Source organism: Schistocerca cancellata, chromosome 8 (genome assembly GCF_023864275.1).
Source record: "Schistocerca cancellata isolate TAMUIC-IGC-003103 chromosome 8, iqSchCanc2.1, whole genome shotgun sequence".
NCBI classification, from domain to species: Eukaryota; Metazoa; Arthropoda; class Insecta; order Orthoptera; family Acrididae; genus Schistocerca; species Schistocerca cancellata.
The window spans coordinates 143,737,509-143,756,168 of NC_064633.1; the positions used below are offsets into that span (position 1 = coordinate 143,737,509).

Genomic DNA, 18,660 nt, shown 5'->3' on the forward strand with positions numbered 1-18,660 from the left:
AGTATCATAAAACCGCGACATTTCGACTAGTGACCAGTGACATACTGTCACCAGGCTGGAAACTCAAGATCTTTTCATCAACTGTATACGCCGAGAAAATGTACATTCAGATAATAGAAACATGTTTTCCTTTACGGTTTGTTGAACACTCAATTTGTGTCATGGTACCATTGCTTCATGGTCGTTCCCAAAAAGTCCATACTGAAATGGTATCTCGTCTTCACCGGAATGAGCCGGTCTCTTTCGAGCCGGCTCTTGGGCCGCGCAGTGGCGCCTCTGACGGCAGACAGCGGCAGCCGCACCGCACGCTCGCTCGTGGTGCTGACGTCACGCGACGCGTGCGTGCCACGTGCCAGACGCACTTCCTGGCGGCCGCTCTCACGCACCAGTTCAACCCCGTGCGTTCCCGCTCCCCTACCCACAGCGCGACCCCAATCGCATTTTAATTGGGGCGGAACGACTCAAGCACACCGTATAAGGGATTAAAAACGAATAATTAAGTTGGAAAATCAAACAGCAGCTGTAGCGAACTGGATCGGAATCACTTCTGTCACGCACTAAAAGCGAGGAAACTGTCAGAATTAAGTTTTAAAGCGAGTAGATACTTCTTTTGAAGCAAAATGTCTGATGGTTCAAACTTTGTACCTTACGGACAGTTGCAGTGCCACCGATTTAATCAAATATTTTTCTTAACATACGAGGCATTATAGGGGATTGTTGATGTACAATGAGTCAGTGCAGGGCCATAGTCGTTGGAAGTGGAAATATTAACATCAGAGCAACGACATAAATTGCCTTTCGCCATGCGGAAGCAACAATTTCAATGCAAAGAAATTGTGAGTGTGTCTCGGAGTTTATCTCGCTGTAGTAACTGTTACCTCAGGGCACAATAAGTTTCCAACTACTGGTAGTATTATGAAACAGGATAACATGCACCGGAAGAAATGTTAGCAGACACTGCTCAATTATGTATCACAAACCCTCACACTATGTTTTATGTTGTTGTTGTTGACGACTTCGGTCCGAAGACTGGTTTGATGAATCTTTCCATGCTAGTGTATCCTGTGCAAGCCTCTTCATATCTGTACACCAGCAACAAATCTAGAATTTTGTTTTTCAAACATTTTGATCAACTGAAGTCTCAAGAAAGTACTAACTGCCGACCTGTAATAATTACCGTAGGCACTAGCTATTCCTGACCAGGGAACGCCATGTCTATCGCCCACTAGGCACACATACCTGCAACAGCAGCAGAGACGGATGGAAACAGTTTTCCATGCCTTTGAGAATTAACGACCTCTCTGACCGAAATAAACCGTGGGGTTCTTTAACTTGTTATCTTTAAAATGGAAACATTTACCATTTTTGTTTTATGAAATGTACTGGCAAATTGCGAATACGGTTGTACACCGGCTATACGATTTACTGGTAACATCTGAAAATTTGCGCCGGACCTTACGCGAGCGGTCGCCTTAGCCGCTTGATTACCCGAGCACAACTCGCGGCTAGAACACAGTGCTCGCGTGCAAATCGTATGATTCCCGCACAGGCATATACATTGGTTTTGCTCATGGATCATCTCCGAATGAACGTTGCAGCGAACTGTGCAGACACTGTAAAATACAGACACTGTCCTACTGTGCGATATTTATATTACGAAGACCATATCAAGTTAACACCAGAGACGTCCGCCCCCGGTAACTGAGAAGTCAGCGCGAAAGAATGTCAATCCTAAGGGTCCGGGTTCGATTCCCGGCTGGGTCGGAGATTTTCTCCGCTCAGGGTCTGGGTGTTGTGTTGTCCTAATCATCATCATTTCATCCGCATCGACCCGCAAGTCGCCGAAGTGGCGTCAAATCTAAAGACTTGCACCCGCCGAACGGCCTACCCGACGGGAAGCCCTAGTCACACGACATTTACATTAACACCAGAGACACGAAGTGAAGCATTCCAGCACCCTGAAAGCAATATATGCACGGAACGTTGTTATGTGGAATGACTACATAAAACTTATCGTAGGAAACGCAGATACTAGACTCAAATTCATCGGAAGAATCCTCAGGAAGTGCAGTTCATCCACGAAGGTGGCAGTTTCCACAAGCATCGATCGACCGTTACGTGAGAATTGCTCTTCACACTGAGATGGGACTGATAGAGCAAACAGAGAAGATACAAAGAAGAGCAGCTAATTTCGTGACAGGTCTCTTTAGTAAGAGCAGAAGCGTCACCAAGATGCTGATTTAACTCCAGCGGCAGATGCTAAAACAGAGGCATTTTGCATCACTCCTGGTCTTCTGGCGTACGGGGGGCGACACTGACACTCAGGTTGGTATCCCCCCCCCCCCCACTGTCCAGGGCGTCTCTAGGCGCGTCTTTGTTGGTCATTGCGACTCAGTTCGAAGTGGAAATCATCACTGAAGGGAATTCTACTCCAGTCAATGAGATTCAAGCTTTGTATCTTCAGACGCCCAGACGGCAGTGGGATACCAACCTGACTGTCGCTCGCCATACTGCTCGACAACCAGGAGTGATGGTTTGGAGGGCCATTACTATTCATAGCAGGACTCATTTAATGGTCATCTGCAGCACCCTTACAGCACAGTGGTACGTCTGGGATATTATACGCACCGTTTTGTTGTCCTTCACGGCAAACCATCCTGGACTTACATTTCAGCAAGATAATGCCCGTCCGCAAACGGCGAGTTTCTACTGCTTGTATTCGTGCCTGCCAAACCCTGACTTGGCCAGAAATTTCTCCGCAATTGAGAACGTGTGGAATTTTATGGGCACGGCCGTCCAACCATCTCCGGATTTTGAGATCTAACGCGCCAGTTGGACCTAATTTGGCACAATATCGAAAAACTCTATCAATCAATGCCATGCCGAATAACTGCTGGCATAAGGGCCAGAGGTGGACCAACGCGTTGTTGACTTGCTCAATTAGTGAATCTCTTTCTCTTGAATAAGTCATCCAATTTTCTGAAGTTGATCATTTGTTTGTCTGTACTCGAACATAACATCTACCTACTTCCGTTCCATTCAGACAATTTCTTCGTTGTGTATCGTTCTATTTTGTCTTAGAATGTACATGGCGTAAATATGTATCATACCATATGTGAATATCCAGAAATATAAATTTGGTCTATGTTATTCTTCTTGCAATTACTGAAGACTTTGTCAGGTTCACACCAATCAATTGCGGATTTTCAGTTAATACAGGGTTAGCGTCAAGTCTTTCCCGACTTCAAGGATTTATTTCACAGGTATGTTGTTTTTTGTTGCAAATGGTAGCTTAGCTCATAATGCTTTTATGGATACATTTCTACATACGCGCCGTTTATTGTCCCAGAATGCCTAGGCGATGCTCAATTTCTGTCCATGTCTTTGACAACATCTGTTCCGTCACCAGCTCTGCAGCATTTCGTAGTCCTGCCGTAAGTGTTGGCAAAACAAACTGGTGAACTGAACACTTTACATTTAACGTACCCCAACGACAAAAGTCATGCGGTTTTACGACTGGTGAACGTAGTGGCCATGGTATTGGACCATCTCCAACGATTCATCAGTACGGAAATGTTGCATCCAAGAACTGGCGAACAAATAAATCCCCAGTGTGGTAGTGTAGCACCTTGTTGAAAGACCACCCATCGGTGAAGCTCTTGTAACCGAGGTGCACAGAACTGTCAAAGAAGAAGTGGAAGTTTATCCATAAAACTTCTAACTGAGCTACCATTTGCAAGAAAAAGAGTAGCTGTATCTAGCTTAGTTCAGCAGGCAGTGTTGGCTCAAATGGCTCTGAGCACTATGGAACTCAACTTCTGAGGTCATTAGTCCCCTAGAACTTAGAACTAGTTAAACCTAACTAACCCAAGGACATCACACACATCCATGCCCTAGGCAGGATTCGAACCTGCGACCGTAGCGGTCTCGCGGTTCCAGACTGCAGCGCCCAGAACCGCACGGCCACTTCGGCCGGCTGCTTAGTTCCTGGGAAATAAATATTGTAATCAGAGACAGACTTCGTGCTGACCTTTTGTTACATTCTCAGTCAATCCATACTCTGAGTTCCAGTCTTGTTTCCACTGCGAAAATGATTTCTGATGCATTTTCTTTGACTGAACACCTGCTTTATAGGTACCATAACCGAAGAAATGTTCTAAATTTCTTCTCTGGGATCTTGTTTACATCTAACATGTTTTTGGTGAGCCATGTTAATTTTAATTTTGCAAGTTTCCAATATTCACAGTATCTGTGCCACTGTATAAAAACATTTAAGTGCTATTACAGTATATTGATAAATTTTACTTATGGACCGTCTGACAGCAACTGAATAAAACACAATTTTAGTGTCATACGCGTTTCGCCTTTATTTTCTGCAAGGCATCGTCAGTGGCAGGTTGCGTGGACAATTTCTTACATATTGCGCTCCTGTTGCATTTTTGGTGTTGTTCTTCTTCTTATGAACGCCAATTTGCGGTTTTTTTCCACATTCTACAGTATTATGCACTGAACGCTTGTTTTAATGCGTTGACTGTGATGAAAATGAGAACCGATACACAACGAAATTTGCTAACATAAAAACATGAGTGAACTGGAAATGGCAATTTATGAAGTTATATGAATATATATGCTGTTTCTGAAGCTGTTGTTAATTTTTCATTAATATCTTGAAACTGTTCAGTACTATAACACATTATTTCAATCCTAACCTTAAACGTACACAAAAAATGAAGCGTGTTTGTTATTGTAATGAGAGGCTGAAAGGCCACAGCAGCTTCTAAAAGCACGCCTTGGAGCCGTTGTTTTCTTCTGAAAAGAAATGCAAAGTGGGCGGAATGAGATTTCGTCGGACGGATGGAAGTTGGGACGCTGTTTGCCGCCGGCGCTGAAGTTGTCGCCTATTCAGCAACACCTGCCCACGGCCGTCCCTGAAGTTTAATTACTTGCACGGCGCCGACTTCTAGCCCGCTAACTTCTCCCCTAACCGCCTCACCTGTGAGAGACGCCCAAAGTCAAGTCTCGCTGGCGGGCCCTCGCTTTGTTCCTAGAGTTCACTGCAGCCGGCTCAAACTCCTGGACCACAACACGAGAAAAAGCTAAGGAGGACGCAATGCAGCTCACAGGATTAGAGTGTCGTCGGTTCTATCCATTCAAATTACGTTGCGTAGATATTGAAGACTACAAGCAGAAAGGATAGAGCTTCCACCTTACGGATGTCACTATTTTATAGTTACGTTAATAGACGAATACGTTTCAGAACTTTATGTCCTATCTACACTGAGTTTTTCTTTTTGTTTTTTTTTTCTGAAAAATTATCACATGTCAATCTCTTGTGTAGTTTATGTTAATTTTTAACTAAAAGATATTTACATGTACGAAGGAACGATAATAATCTGTTACATATTTTATTTTGGTTTATATATACTATACGGTTAAAGACACATGTCACCGAGTTGATCTTTTGTTTACTTACGCTATGAGAGAGGTCTAAGATAATAAATTTAAGTATAATATGGTTATATATTTTTTCACTTTCCTTGCATGGTTCTATTAATTCTGTACGCTGGTAGCTTTATATCTACCACACACTAAGCAACTTGTCATCTGCAAACAACATAACGTTTCCAAATTTTCTGTTTCCCATCCATTTCAGGCTGACTAAGAATCGCTCCATATCGTGTTATTTAGTGTGTTACTTGTGTTTTATATGTTGTTACCTTGCTTCCACTGTTTGTGATGTATTATAACATTTGTTTTTCTTACTGTTATCCACAACAAAAGTTATAAAGTGAGGCACGTGAACAAACGACATATATACTTACTATTCTAGGACGATTTCTTTCAGCCTAGCGCAAGTGTACAACAGATAATACCTCAACTCAGTGACATGTGTGTTTAACAGTATTCAGTGTGTAAACTAATGTAAAATATCTCACACTTCATTAACGCTTCATGGTACATGTGTAAATAACTTTAAGCCAAATTGTAGTGTAACCTACACAAGAGGCTAACACGCAACAATAGTTTTCCAGAAAAAAATAAACATAAAACAGTTACTATGGTGAAACACGTTTTGTATAATTGGTCTCCAGTTTTTCTGAGCAAGCACGGAAAATAAGAAGAGATACAACATCCAAAAGATGATGGCTAACAGAATTACTCAGAACAGTATCATGTGATGACAAGAACCACGAATGGGGAAAGATCACTAGATTCCCCTGATTTCACCCTTTATAAAATTATCTCAGAACTATGTAATTAATAGCACTTAAATAAACTGCCCAGGGAAATAATTCAACCACACTCTTGACTTTTATTGTTCGTGTCTTGATTATCGGAAGTCTCTTTCTCAATACTCTTTCAACCACAGGAAATAGCAATGTATAGTCACCTATGTGATGGAGGCAACAGTAAACCTGCAATCTCCGTGGAGTTCAGCAGTGTGTGATATGTTGAAATGCGTCAGTCAGCTGTGGACTGATACAATTAATATACTATTGCTATTACACCATTTAATCAAAAGTCTGAACGACGGGTGCACCATTTGATAGATATCGGTGCTGATATCGTGGAGAATGTCAGTGATTGCAAAGATCGAGCTGCCAACACGCATCTCAATTCCTTTTTTTGAATTATGCATATCAGCATATGTACCAGTGTTGCCAAAGTGTGTGTTCAAATGTGTGTAAAATGTTATGGGACTTAACTGCTAAGGTCATCAGTCCCTAAGCTTACACACTACTTAACCTAAATTATCCTAAGGACAAACACACACACCCATGCCCGAGGGAGGACTCGAACCTCCGCCGGGACCAGCCGCACAGTCCATGACTCCAGGACCTTAGACCGCTCGGCTAATCCCGCCCGGCTTTTAAATAGCTGATACCGAATGTGAACAGTCTTCATCGTGACAGCATTATCGCTGTACATCAGTTTCATCATTTCATGAGTTTCTTCGGTACTTTTTTGCAATTTATAACGGAACTTAACGTTCACGTGTTGTTCGAAATCAACGTTCACGTGTTGTTCGAAATCAATGATGCGCGACATGCTCGGTAAACACACCCATACTCTATCGCCTCTCGAGGCTGACTGACAAATCAGATTGTGTTCCAAATTGACGCATTTTTAATCACATCTTGTATAAAGCACAGTTGATTACAGCTGATGCTATACCACAAAACACGGACACGAAAAGAACGTTCCGATTTTACATGTAGTTTTTGTACCTACGTTTTCGAGGTGAATTTGTCTGTCACACGAGATTTTACTCAGACAGAAAGGAAATACCAGAAGTTGGCTTATTCATGTAAATATAAGTAAATAAACGTTCGAATTGCTCGGATAGCGTCAGTACATTTCACAAAAACTAAGAAAGGTGTGGAGCACAACAAAGCTAGTCTTCTACTTGGGGCGGTTAACAGTGCTTATTGCCCTTATCGACATTAAATACAGAAAAATGTTTGCTGCCCCTGGAGGTCGTTAGACAGGCAACTAGCAACTAGAATTTGGTAACCTTTGTAACCGGTTGAGTAACATAGATCGCGCATCACGAAGTTCCATTCTGATGAAGTGGTAAGCCAGCGATGGAGAAATAGGTCGGAGACTTCCAAGCGAATTCCTTTGTACAGGAATAAAGACACGTCGTTAATGTTCGCGAATGTACACTGACGATAAGGTAGACTACGTGAAAACTGTATACAACTTTGTGCTGCGTGTGCACAGGAAATTATGCCCATGTATACGGTTTTCATCTGACTTTCTCTAATAGTAGTAGTGACATTAATATCACCAGTTAATGAGAATTATCATTGTTCCTCCTAACTACAACGTAACTAACAAACAACAATTTAGATACTGAATGAACAGCGCTGATGTACTGGTGCTTTCAAACCAGTGCTTCCTAGGTCGTAGCTTCTGATTTCGCTCCCAGGTGTCTGTGATGTCGCAGCGAACCATTGTGTTGTGTTGCACAAGTTGGAGGTTGAAGTGGAAGTAGCTCGTTGTGGCATGACTAATGAGGCCCTGGGAACGGACACGAAACATTCTCCAGAGCAACTCCGAGCGTTCGTAACGTTAAGAGGGTCGCCGTCTCCCGTTGTGCACTGGCAGCGTCGGAAGTAGGCGTAATGTTTGGCTCGCTTGTACAACAATCGACAGTAAGCTGTTTTATATAAATGTGAAGTACGAATGTAATTCTGATACGTGATCTGCGACTTAAAAACAAGTAACCATGCTCTCTTCTCCCAGATTCCTTAAAGAATCTAACTCCCATGCATAAAACTAGATGAGTAAAGTCTGGGTAATTTGTCGTCCTTTGAAAGAAAATCTAGTTTTTACACACCTCAGTGTCTACGACATATCTCCAGAAATATGCGTCGCAAAGTGATATAACCTTCAAGTATTCTACATTCAGCGGTAAATGCGGGTACTGTCTGCAAAATGTGTTGCAATAGAGTTCGTAGTGAAGTTGCTAGAGTCTGAAACTTTACCGCGTGGACAAGGAATCATTTAGCAACTGACATAATTGTTCCTTTTATTGTTTCGCGAACGTGCGTTCGTGTGTGTGTGTGTGTGTGTGTGTGTGTGTGTGAGCGTGTGTGGGCCAGCCGCGGTGGCCGTGCGGTTCTAGGCGCTGCAGTCCGGAACCGCGGGACTGCTACGGTCGCAGGTTCGAATCCTGCCTCGGGCATGGATGTGTGTGATGTCCTTAGGTTAGTTAGGTTTAAGTAGTTCTAAGTTCTAGGGGACTGATGACCTACGATATTAAGTTCCATAGTGTTCAGAGCCATTTGAATCATTGTGTGTGTGTGTGTGTGTGTGTGTGTGTGTGTGTGTGTGTTTGTGTGGTGAGGGGGCGGGTGTCAGTGAGAAAGAGCTTCGAAAAAGTTTGAAATAATGTGTAAAGTTTATTGGAAGTCGCTAACTGCTTTCATGCTAAAATTCTGGATGAGTACAATCCGGGTAATTTTCGCACCGCGAGTTACGGTGCCTTAAGACTTATAAATAGTTTCTAATTTCAACACGCGACTTCTTGTGTTAAACATTTAACGGAAGACTGCACCTCCTAACTAGTAATTATGACAGTATTTCAGATTTTTAAATTCGGCCAGTTATTGTATGTAATATTGAAAATAAAATGTTTGCAGCCACTGGAACATATTTGAATATGTTTTATGATATCGAACAACGTCGGAAGCTGTCTACATTTATGAGTGGGAACGTTCGAAGTCGATCTTTTGGTCAGAGGCTTGTTGTACAAGCTCAGTAGAGAGAAATGCTTTGTGTATCACGTGTCTACTTTGAGAAGGTTTCGTGATGACTGACTTCTCTCCATTATGAAATTGTTTGAAATATTTGCTGCAGCACTGAGTACAGACAAACACACTGTCATGAAGGCTGCCAAAGAAGTCCTCGAGAATGATATAACGTGGAAAATGATTGGAGCTGAAGACTATGGTAAAAAAACACTGTATGGATAAACGAATTTCCGGAACAGATACATCTACTGAGGATGGGATACGTAGTCACGTTTATGATATCATCATAGAATACACAATCCGATAGTGAGCAAATTATTGCCCACTCTTAAGGAAACAGCTCTCTTTCAACGCAGTCGCGCTTCATTATTCGCAGTTCTGCACAGCCTCCGTTATCACCATGGACATTTCTGTGTCCATGAGAGGGTAGCTGTAGATAAATGGCTGATCAGAAAATGCAATAACAGGTTAATTATGAAACTAGTGATTTCTTTCCCGTAATAAACCACATAAGCGAGTGCTTAGCTCTTGGCATGTGAGCGAAGCATTATGCGTCACGTGTAACTCAACTTACCTCATGTTAGAGACCTCCGCCAGAGTTCTCGTTTGAAGGAGATGGACCTGTGATTTGTACTTAAGATTGCATTTGCATACTATTTGCACGTAACTCCAAGAACAAAGATACTTCCCGCTTGTCGAAAATTCATTAACGTCACCAGAAAATGTATTTTCGTAAACTTTCCGGAAAATCATCTTATAAAGTGTTGTCATAGTTACAACAAAAATGAGCACATATAGCAGATTTTCCAGAACAGTGATGCAAGTGCCATCTTTGAACCTGGAATCGTTCGCCAGACCGAGTAAGTTGTATGAAATTGAAGGCTAAGCGTGTGTTCCCAGCGAGACGTGCGTCCCTGCACCAAATCTGTTACGATCTCTCCCTCTGCCCTCTGAAATTTAGCTTACCGTCACATCCACTTCCAACGTGCCATAAAAGCCCACAGTTTTAATAGTAACATTAGTAGTAGTAGTAGTAGAAGTAGTAATAATTCGTTCACGTCAGCGTTCAGTACATCAGTTTAGCTTTACTTCCAGTAAACCGCAATCCAGAGCAATAAACATTCCAAAAGCATTCGCTGAAAAATTTGAGACTTACGTGTGTTACGCAGATGATTTAAGAAAAGTGATAGTAACGAAGTATTACAACCTTAACATGAAAAAAAAAATCGAACTCTGCATTCACCATTACGAATATTCTACTTTGCTCTGCGATTGTGACTACAGACACGGCTATGCGAGCGTGTGAATGAGAAAACACTGATTCATTCAGTCGTTTCCGCCTACGTTCGGGGAAGTCGGAATTCTTGTAATTTTTTTCTTAGTGGACGGTCTTTCCCTTTCTGTCTAGCTTTTTTTCAACCACCCGTACTTTTGCCGGTCTAACCTGTGGGCCCCCGAACCGTGTCGGATTTGGTGTTGACGGCAGCTACGGTCACAGCCCGTGAACGTGCGCTTTTAGCTAGCTGCAATGTTCCCATCTACTCGGCTAAGAAACCGGAAAGTATTCCGTGCTGAACAAATAGAACATATTTTTAGAATTCGTGGCAGTTTTAGAAATGGTTCTGAGCACTAAGGGACTTAACAGCTGAGGTCATCAGTCCCCTAGAACTTAGAACTACTGAAACCTAACTAACCTAAGGAGATCACACACATCCATGCCCGAAGCAGGATTCGAACCTGCGACCATAGCGGTCGCGCTGTTCCAGACTGAAGCGCCTAGAACCGCTTGGCCACAAAGGCCGGCGCAGTTTTAGAGATCTGAAGTTTCCATACTACTTTATTCTCCAAAGTTAAGATGAGAAATTTGGAAATGGATGATTGTAAGGATATAATTTTGTATGGTTGAAAACGAAGTAGGAGTTTTTGCTACTGATTTTTGTTTACTCCTAACCATTTTTCGGCATATTGTCCTATAGTTAGGGAACAACTGACTAGCGTCTAGAAGAGAGACTAATATGCAGGAAACCAAACATCAGAAACAATGATACAACTGTCACATATAGAATCTTGGTCATGATGCTAGGTGCGCAGTGTTGAATCGAGTGGTCATCATACGCAAGAAATATGTTAAATTACAGTTGGACAGTATCAAACATAGCAGATATCGAAAACCCAAAGAATAAAATACAGATGTTGTATGAAAGCAGAACTCAAGATTGTAAGTAAAAATGCAAGGTTTAATAACGATACTGCGGTTTGATGAGATGAATGTAATAACTGTGATGAGGTGATAAAGTTGAATGGATAATGTGAGACTTAAGAGTGGTGACGTGTTCGGCAGTAACTAAAATGCTGTTAAGGCTTATTTACCGCAAATGTTTCTTATAGGCTAAGTTTTTTAACTCGTTGACTATACACCGTCCTTCAAAAGAGTTCCAAGACTTATTTTGTTTATGGCATACAAGCGACGTCAGCGAAGTAACTGCGGACGCAGCTTGAACTAACAACTGTTAACAACACTTGTGTATCCGACTACTCAGTTGTGACAAGACAGGGTTAAGAGCGGCGGTAATGTGTAAACGTTCTTGTTCCACAAATCGCAATGGAGCAACGTTTCTAAATAAAGTATTCTAGAGATTCTCCTGAATGTTTTAAAGAAGAGAAAACTGTGTTCAGAGTTTGACCGGTACACCTTGACTACCGGACAAACATAACGACGCATGGACATCTGCCATGACTTGACTGAAACGCTAAAGGCGGGCAGCTCTCTTCTGGAAAAAATCAATACAAACATACGACCGAAAAATGAAGTGCTGAAATTGATACGAAGGGTCAACGCTTTGACTACATAACCGGTATTCATGCCAACGTAGCGCGTGAATTCAGAAACATGCTAAAGAAGGACTTTTCTCACAGTTTCATATGATTGTATGAATGTTCTTTGCATTGTACTGAAGTCGGTGGGAGACTATGTAGAACACTTGAAGTATTAAAACTACCGACTTAACTTTTCTGCCTCTCTCTTTTTTTTTAATACACACTCAAAAATATTTCGACTTATGGGATTTGTAAGCACTTCTATAACTTCGTGTCTGTGATGTTCCTCCATCACATGTCTAACAAAAGCAATGCCTAAACAGCTACATTCAAGCACAGTTTGTTTTTCAACCTTAGCCCTCGCAATACCAAGGCGGTGCGAAAAGTCACATCTACTGCTAAGAGTTAAATTTTTGGTTAAATTATACTGGAAAATTTAAAACAGTTACGGAATCTGATACAAGAAAGCATTAAAAAAATAAACAGACTATAGTCTGGCATTTTACACTGTTAAATTATGAAAAAAAATTTATTGTTTTTAATGATTTCTTATATCAGATTCCGTAAGTGTTTTAAAAACTGTTTGAAATTATCCAGTATAATTTAACCAAAAATGTAACTCTTAGCAGTAGATGTGACTTTTCGCAACAAATGTCCTATTCATATTTTCAGGCTCAACTCACTTCTTACATATCTATATTGGTTTAAAGGGTAAACTGTGAATAAAAATGATCGACAATTATCGAAATTTGTATTTTTTAAATTTGTTGTGGAGGCGTTAAACTACCGTTCCGCTCGGTGTGAAAACGTGTTGCTTGCTTCAAATGGCTCTGAGCACTATCGGACTTAAAGTCTGAGGTCATCAGTCCGCTAGAACTTAGAACTACTTAAACCTAACTAATCCTAAGCATATCACACACATCCATGCCCGATGCAGGATTCGAACCTGCGATCGTAGCGGTCGCGCGGTTCCAGACTGAAGCGCCTCGAACCGCTCGGTCACAGCGGCCGGCAATGTGTTGCTATTGCTAAAGTTGTGCTACTGGACATTATCAGATCCTGTATCCTACTTATATATCTGCACCTATTTAAAAACTACGTTGTTAATAAAAGTTAAAGACGTTTAACGAATTTATTTTTTAGGAGTTTTTGTGATAGGTGAAAATTCCTCCTTCCCCCCCCCCCCCCCCCCCCATCACCCCTCTTTGGTATTACGCGTTATGGAAAATGCGTCTGTTTTGGTAGGGTTAAATATCAAATTGATCTGCCAGGAAGTGACGGAAGAATCCATATATATGATAAATGCTTTTAGTAAAACGTCTTATTTCGAGAACGCTGCAAGGTGACGACCGTCATTACCCCACCACCGCTTCATGTCACCCCCTCCCTCAGCTTCTGCTGCCAAAGTGTGAACCCCAGAGTAATTCTGAACTGAGTGTAAGCTGTCCCCACACCCCTGCTTTCCCTCCAGGTCGCTGCTGGACAGCTGTGTCCGACTGCTCCCGACAGGTCCCGCCTGCAACAGCCACCACTTGGCTCCCGCTAATTGGCAGCGCGCAGTAATTGCGGCCGCCGCCAGGTTCAGGTTCAGGTTCAGGTTGGCGCAGCTAATCCCGGCAACAAAGCCCGCCCTCCGAGATAATTCCGCCCAATTCCACCTTCCGGCCCGCGAAACGATCCATTTAGTACGCACCTCCCGGGTGAAAGGGGCCACTGCCCTCGGGGCGATGGACAATTCCTCATCGACCTCTTCATTTCCTTAATGCACTGCGGCAACTTCTGCGAAATACGACGCGCGGGATCCTGTCGAAGTCATTTTACAACTGTTACGAGGCCTCATTACTGTTCACCAGAAACGTAACCACTTTTATATCTATACTTACAGAATGTACCATAATTAGTAGTAACAACTGACACAGGTGAAAGTAAAAAACAAAAATAAATTAAAGCGTTCCTGTACATATGGCTCTGCGAACGAACTATTTGCGAGAGAACTGCGCGTGTATGAGGGCGTTCACTAAGCAATACAACACTTACCTTTCTCAGCCAGTTTCGGTTAAAAATGCACAATTTGTTGTGGTACACTGTGGAATATTTCAGCCCTTATAGTTTCATGAAGATTCGATGGGTGGGAGCGCTATACGTAGTCTTCAAACTGGCGTCTGTAACGAGGTGTGTTCCAAACAAAAAATGTTCAAATGTGTGTGAAATCTTATGGGACTTAACTGCTAAGGTCATCAGCCCCTAAGCTTACACACTACTTAATCTAAACTATCCTAAGGACAAACACACATACCCATGCCCGAGGGAGGACTCGAACCTCCGCCGGGACCAGCCGTACAGTCCACGACTGCAGAGCCTTAGACCGCTCGGCTAATCCCGCGCGGCTGTGTTCCAAGCATTCCAAGCCGAGAGCTGTTAATCAGATTATTTTGGCGGCAAACCAGATCATCGCAGATATTAATAGGCGCTTAAGAAAGTCTACTGATACCTGGCAATGAGAAAAAGCACGGTGAGTCGTTGGGCAAGGAGTCTGTGATCATGTCGCTCAATCGTGTCCAGCCTCATGCGTGCCGACCGATCGCACACAGATCTGGCACAGATCGCACACAGATCTGAGACTCCACATCTTAGGTCATAACTCCCCTAGAACTTAGAACTACTTAAACCTAACTAACCGAAGGACATCACACACATTCACGCCCGAGGCAGGATTTGAACCTGCGACCGTAGCAGTCGCGCTGTTCCAGACTGTAGCGCCTAGAACCGCTCGGCCACAGCAGCCGGCCCAAGAACATGTCCAATAACATTAAGAAAAGAGGGAGCTAACGGCTAAATCTTGAAAAGCAGACACCGCATTACACCTGATTAATGTTAAAGAAAAGAAAAATACGAAGATGACGAAGAAGAAGAAGAAGAAGAAGAAGAAGAAGACTGTAAACAAATAATTGGAGGCGGCTCCACGGACCAAATGGTCAGCTTGACCCTGTTGCAATAGGCATCGTCACCAGTCCCGTGCACGACATTAACTCTTATATTCATACAGCTGGAAATGTTCAAACAACATCGGTCTGATTAGTACGAAGATCATGTCGTCCCTCTCTGCCGCCGCTTACCGACTTTTATAGTTTCCAACCATTACTGTCTGCGCACTGCCGCACCACCCGCCTTTTTAAGCGCTCTCATCCGTAAGTCACGCCTCACCACGCGCAGATGTCGGCCTCCCCATCTGCAGTGGAGACGTGGCTCTTGCACTAACAGGAACAGGACGGTGCACTTGCGGGCAGACCCGCATCTCGGGGGAATGTTGGTGTCACTGCAGCTCACGTATTTCCTGCCGATGAATATTTTAAGTACGAAACACCGGAGCACTCTGCCCCGCCGCGTGGAATTCTGCGCAGCCCGTCGCCTGCGGATATTGCTGCCGCTCCCTGGAGCAGCGCTGGCTCCCTGGAGAGGACGAGTTCAGTTGTCTCTGCGGTCGCACCTGCACTCTGCGGCCCAGGAGGCTTCAGTTCTCGGAACACTCCCCTTGCTGGGCACGGTGTTAGCAGAAAAAAGTGTACCTATTATCCATAAAAGCAATAGACGCGTTGCCTAGTCAGAAGGATCACTTTGTGTGATACACCATCTCGATGGCTGTGTCGCCATACTGGCGAACGACTACTCGATACGCGCACCCCGCCACATGTGCACGCCGATCAGCGCAGTATTACACTACTGGCCATTAAAAATGCTACACTAAGAAGGAATGCAGATGATAAAGAGGTATTCATTGGACAAATATATTATACTAGAACTGACATGTGATTACATTTTCAAGCAATTTGGGTGCATAGATCCGGTGAACAACCACCTCTGGCCGTAATAACGGCCTTGATACGCCTGGGCAATGATTCAAACAGAGCTTGGATGGCCTGTACAGGTACAGCGGCCCATGCAGCTTTAACACGATACCACAGTTCATCAAGAGCAGTGACTGGCGTGTTGTGACGAGCCAGTTGCTCGGCCACCATTGACCATACGTTTTCAGTTGGTGAGAGATCTGGAGAATGTGCTGGCCAGGGCAGCAGTCGAATATTTTCCGTATCCAGAAAGGCCGGTACAGGACCTGCAACATGCGGTCGTGCATTATCCTGCTGAAATGTACGGTTTCGCAGGGATCCAATGAAGGGTAGAGCCACGGGTCGTAACGCATCTGAAATGTAACATCCACTGTTGAAAGTGCCGTCAATGCGAACAAGAGGTGACCGAGACCTGTAACCAATGGCACCCCATACCATCAGGCCGGGTGATACGCCAGTATGGCGATGACGAATACACGTTTCCAATGTGCGTTTACCGCGATGTCGCCAAATACGGATGCAACCATCATGATGCTGTAAACAGAACCTGGATTCATCTGAAAAAATGACGTTTTGCCATTGGTGCACCCAGATTCGACGTTCAGTACACCATCGCAGACGCTCCTGTCTGTGATGCAGCGTTAAGGGTAACTGCAGCCATGGTCTTCGAGCTGATAGTCCATGCTGCTGCAAACGTCGTCGAACTGATCGTGCAGATGGTTGTTGTCTTGCAAACGTCCCCATCTGTTGACTCAGGGATCGAGACGTGGCTACACGATCCGTTACAGCCATGCGGACGAGATGCCTATCATCTCTACTGCTAGTGATACGAGGCAGTTGGGATCCAGTACGGCATTCCGTATTACCCTCCTGAACCCACCGATTCCATATTCTGCTAACAGTCATTGTATCTCGACCAACGCGAGCAGCAATCGCGACAGGCTACAATCCGACCTTTATCAAAGTAGGAAACTGATGGTACGCATTTCTCCTCCTTACACGAGGCATCACAACAACGTTTCGCCAGGGAACGCCGATCAACTGCTGTTTGTGTATGAGAAATCGGTTGGAAACATTCCTCATGTCAACACGTTGTAGGTGTCGCCACTAGCGCCAACCTTGTGTGAATGCTCTGAAAATCTAATCATTTGCATATCACAGCATCTTCTTCCTGTCGGTTAAATTTCGCGTCTGTAGCACGTCATCTTCGCGGTGTAGCAATTTTAATGGTGAGTAGTGTATATTAGGGACACTCATTCGGACTTAGTGGGATCTGTGACAGTAATCGAAGGCACCATAAAAGTTGTGGGCTACGTTATTGCGGACGATCTGCGTCTCTTCACGCTTGATGTCTTTCCCGACAGCAATGGTATCTTCCAGGAGGATAACTATCCGTGAACAGTCAGAAACGCACTGCAGTCGTCTGGAGAAAGTGACAATGAACTCACTTTGATTTCTCGCCGCACCAAATTCGTCTGATATGAGCTCGATGGAACACATCCGGGACACTGTCGCGTGGCAGATCTGCACTACAAACGACCATCCCACAATTTCTGTGTATTGCTTGACTTGGCCGTAGTCGTGTAATGCCACATACATCCGGAAACCTACGAAGCTTGTCGATATTAAGCAGGTGCTCATAATTTTTTGGGTCAATGGTGTATTACGCAAGCAACGGGTAAGGCGATCTCTAGATTGCGGTTTATTGGCAGAATCCTGAAGCGATGCAGTTCTTCAACAAAGGAAATAGCTTACAATACGTTAGATCGTCCAGTCTTGGAGTATTGTTCGTCTGTATTGGACCCATACCAGTTGGGTCTCATTCAAGAGATTAAGAAGGTCCAAAAGAAGAGCGGCAATAATCGTGACTGGTACATTTAGAAATCGCGAGAGCATTACAAATCTAGAATGTTTGAAGTGGGACACACTTGCAGATAGACGGCGCGCTAAACAGAAGGGGCTGCTCACTAAATTCCGAAATCCGATCTTCACCGAGGATGTAGAATATATTACCACCGACTTTGAAATCGTGCAATGATCACGATTCAATGATAAGGGAAATAAGAGCTCGTACTGAGGCGTTCAGACAGTTGTTTTTCCTTGCGCGATCCGCGAGTGGAACAGACGGGGGGAAATATGGCTTTGGCGCGAACTGTGAACGCCGCCACATACCGCTTGGTGGATAGCGGAGTATATATATAGATGTATTTAGTTCTCCGAATTTATCTTTCCGGATATTTCAGTTTTTAACGCATCTGATAGTAGTTCTGTTGCTTCACTAACAATGTGTAAATCGGCCGGCCGCTGTGACCGAGTGGTTATAGGCGCTTCAGTCCGGAATCGTGCGCCTGCTACGGTCGCAGGTTCAAATCCGGCCTCGGACATGGATGTATGTGATGTCCTTAGGATGGTTAGGTTTAAGTAGTTCCAAGTCTAGTGGACTGATGACCTCAGATGTTAAGTCCCATAGTGCTTAGAGCCATTTGAACCATTTGTGTGTACATGTGCTCGATTTTCCTGTTTCGCGATGCAATGGTGGACGAGTGGTGGGGCGAAGGAGAGAGGGGCGGAGAGCACAGAAATTAACCTGCATTGCGGTGGTCCTGCTGTGACGGAATTTCGGTCGCGATAACAGACACGCGGAGTCACCGTGACGGTAACGGTGCCATGGCACGGCCAACGCCTTGCTGCAGTCGTGGGGCTCTTCGTGTCTACAGCGAATGTAAGTCTGCGTTCTC

At 43.9% G+C, this 18,660-nt stretch overlaps 1 protein-coding gene across 1 annotated transcript in view; it reads left to right on the forward strand.

Moving 5' to 3' along the window:
• The first annotated feature begins 206 nt into the window (after positions 1 to 206).
• The window catches only part of LOC126095430 (uncharacterized), a 56,808-nt gene continuing 38,354 nt past the window's right edge, over positions 207 to 18,660 (forward strand). Inside the window, exon 1 of the mRNA XM_049910225.1 lies at positions 207 to 398. Coding sequence (XP_049766182.1) covers positions 207 to 398 — 192 coding nt within the window. The remainder of the gene's footprint in view (positions 399 to 18,660) is intronic.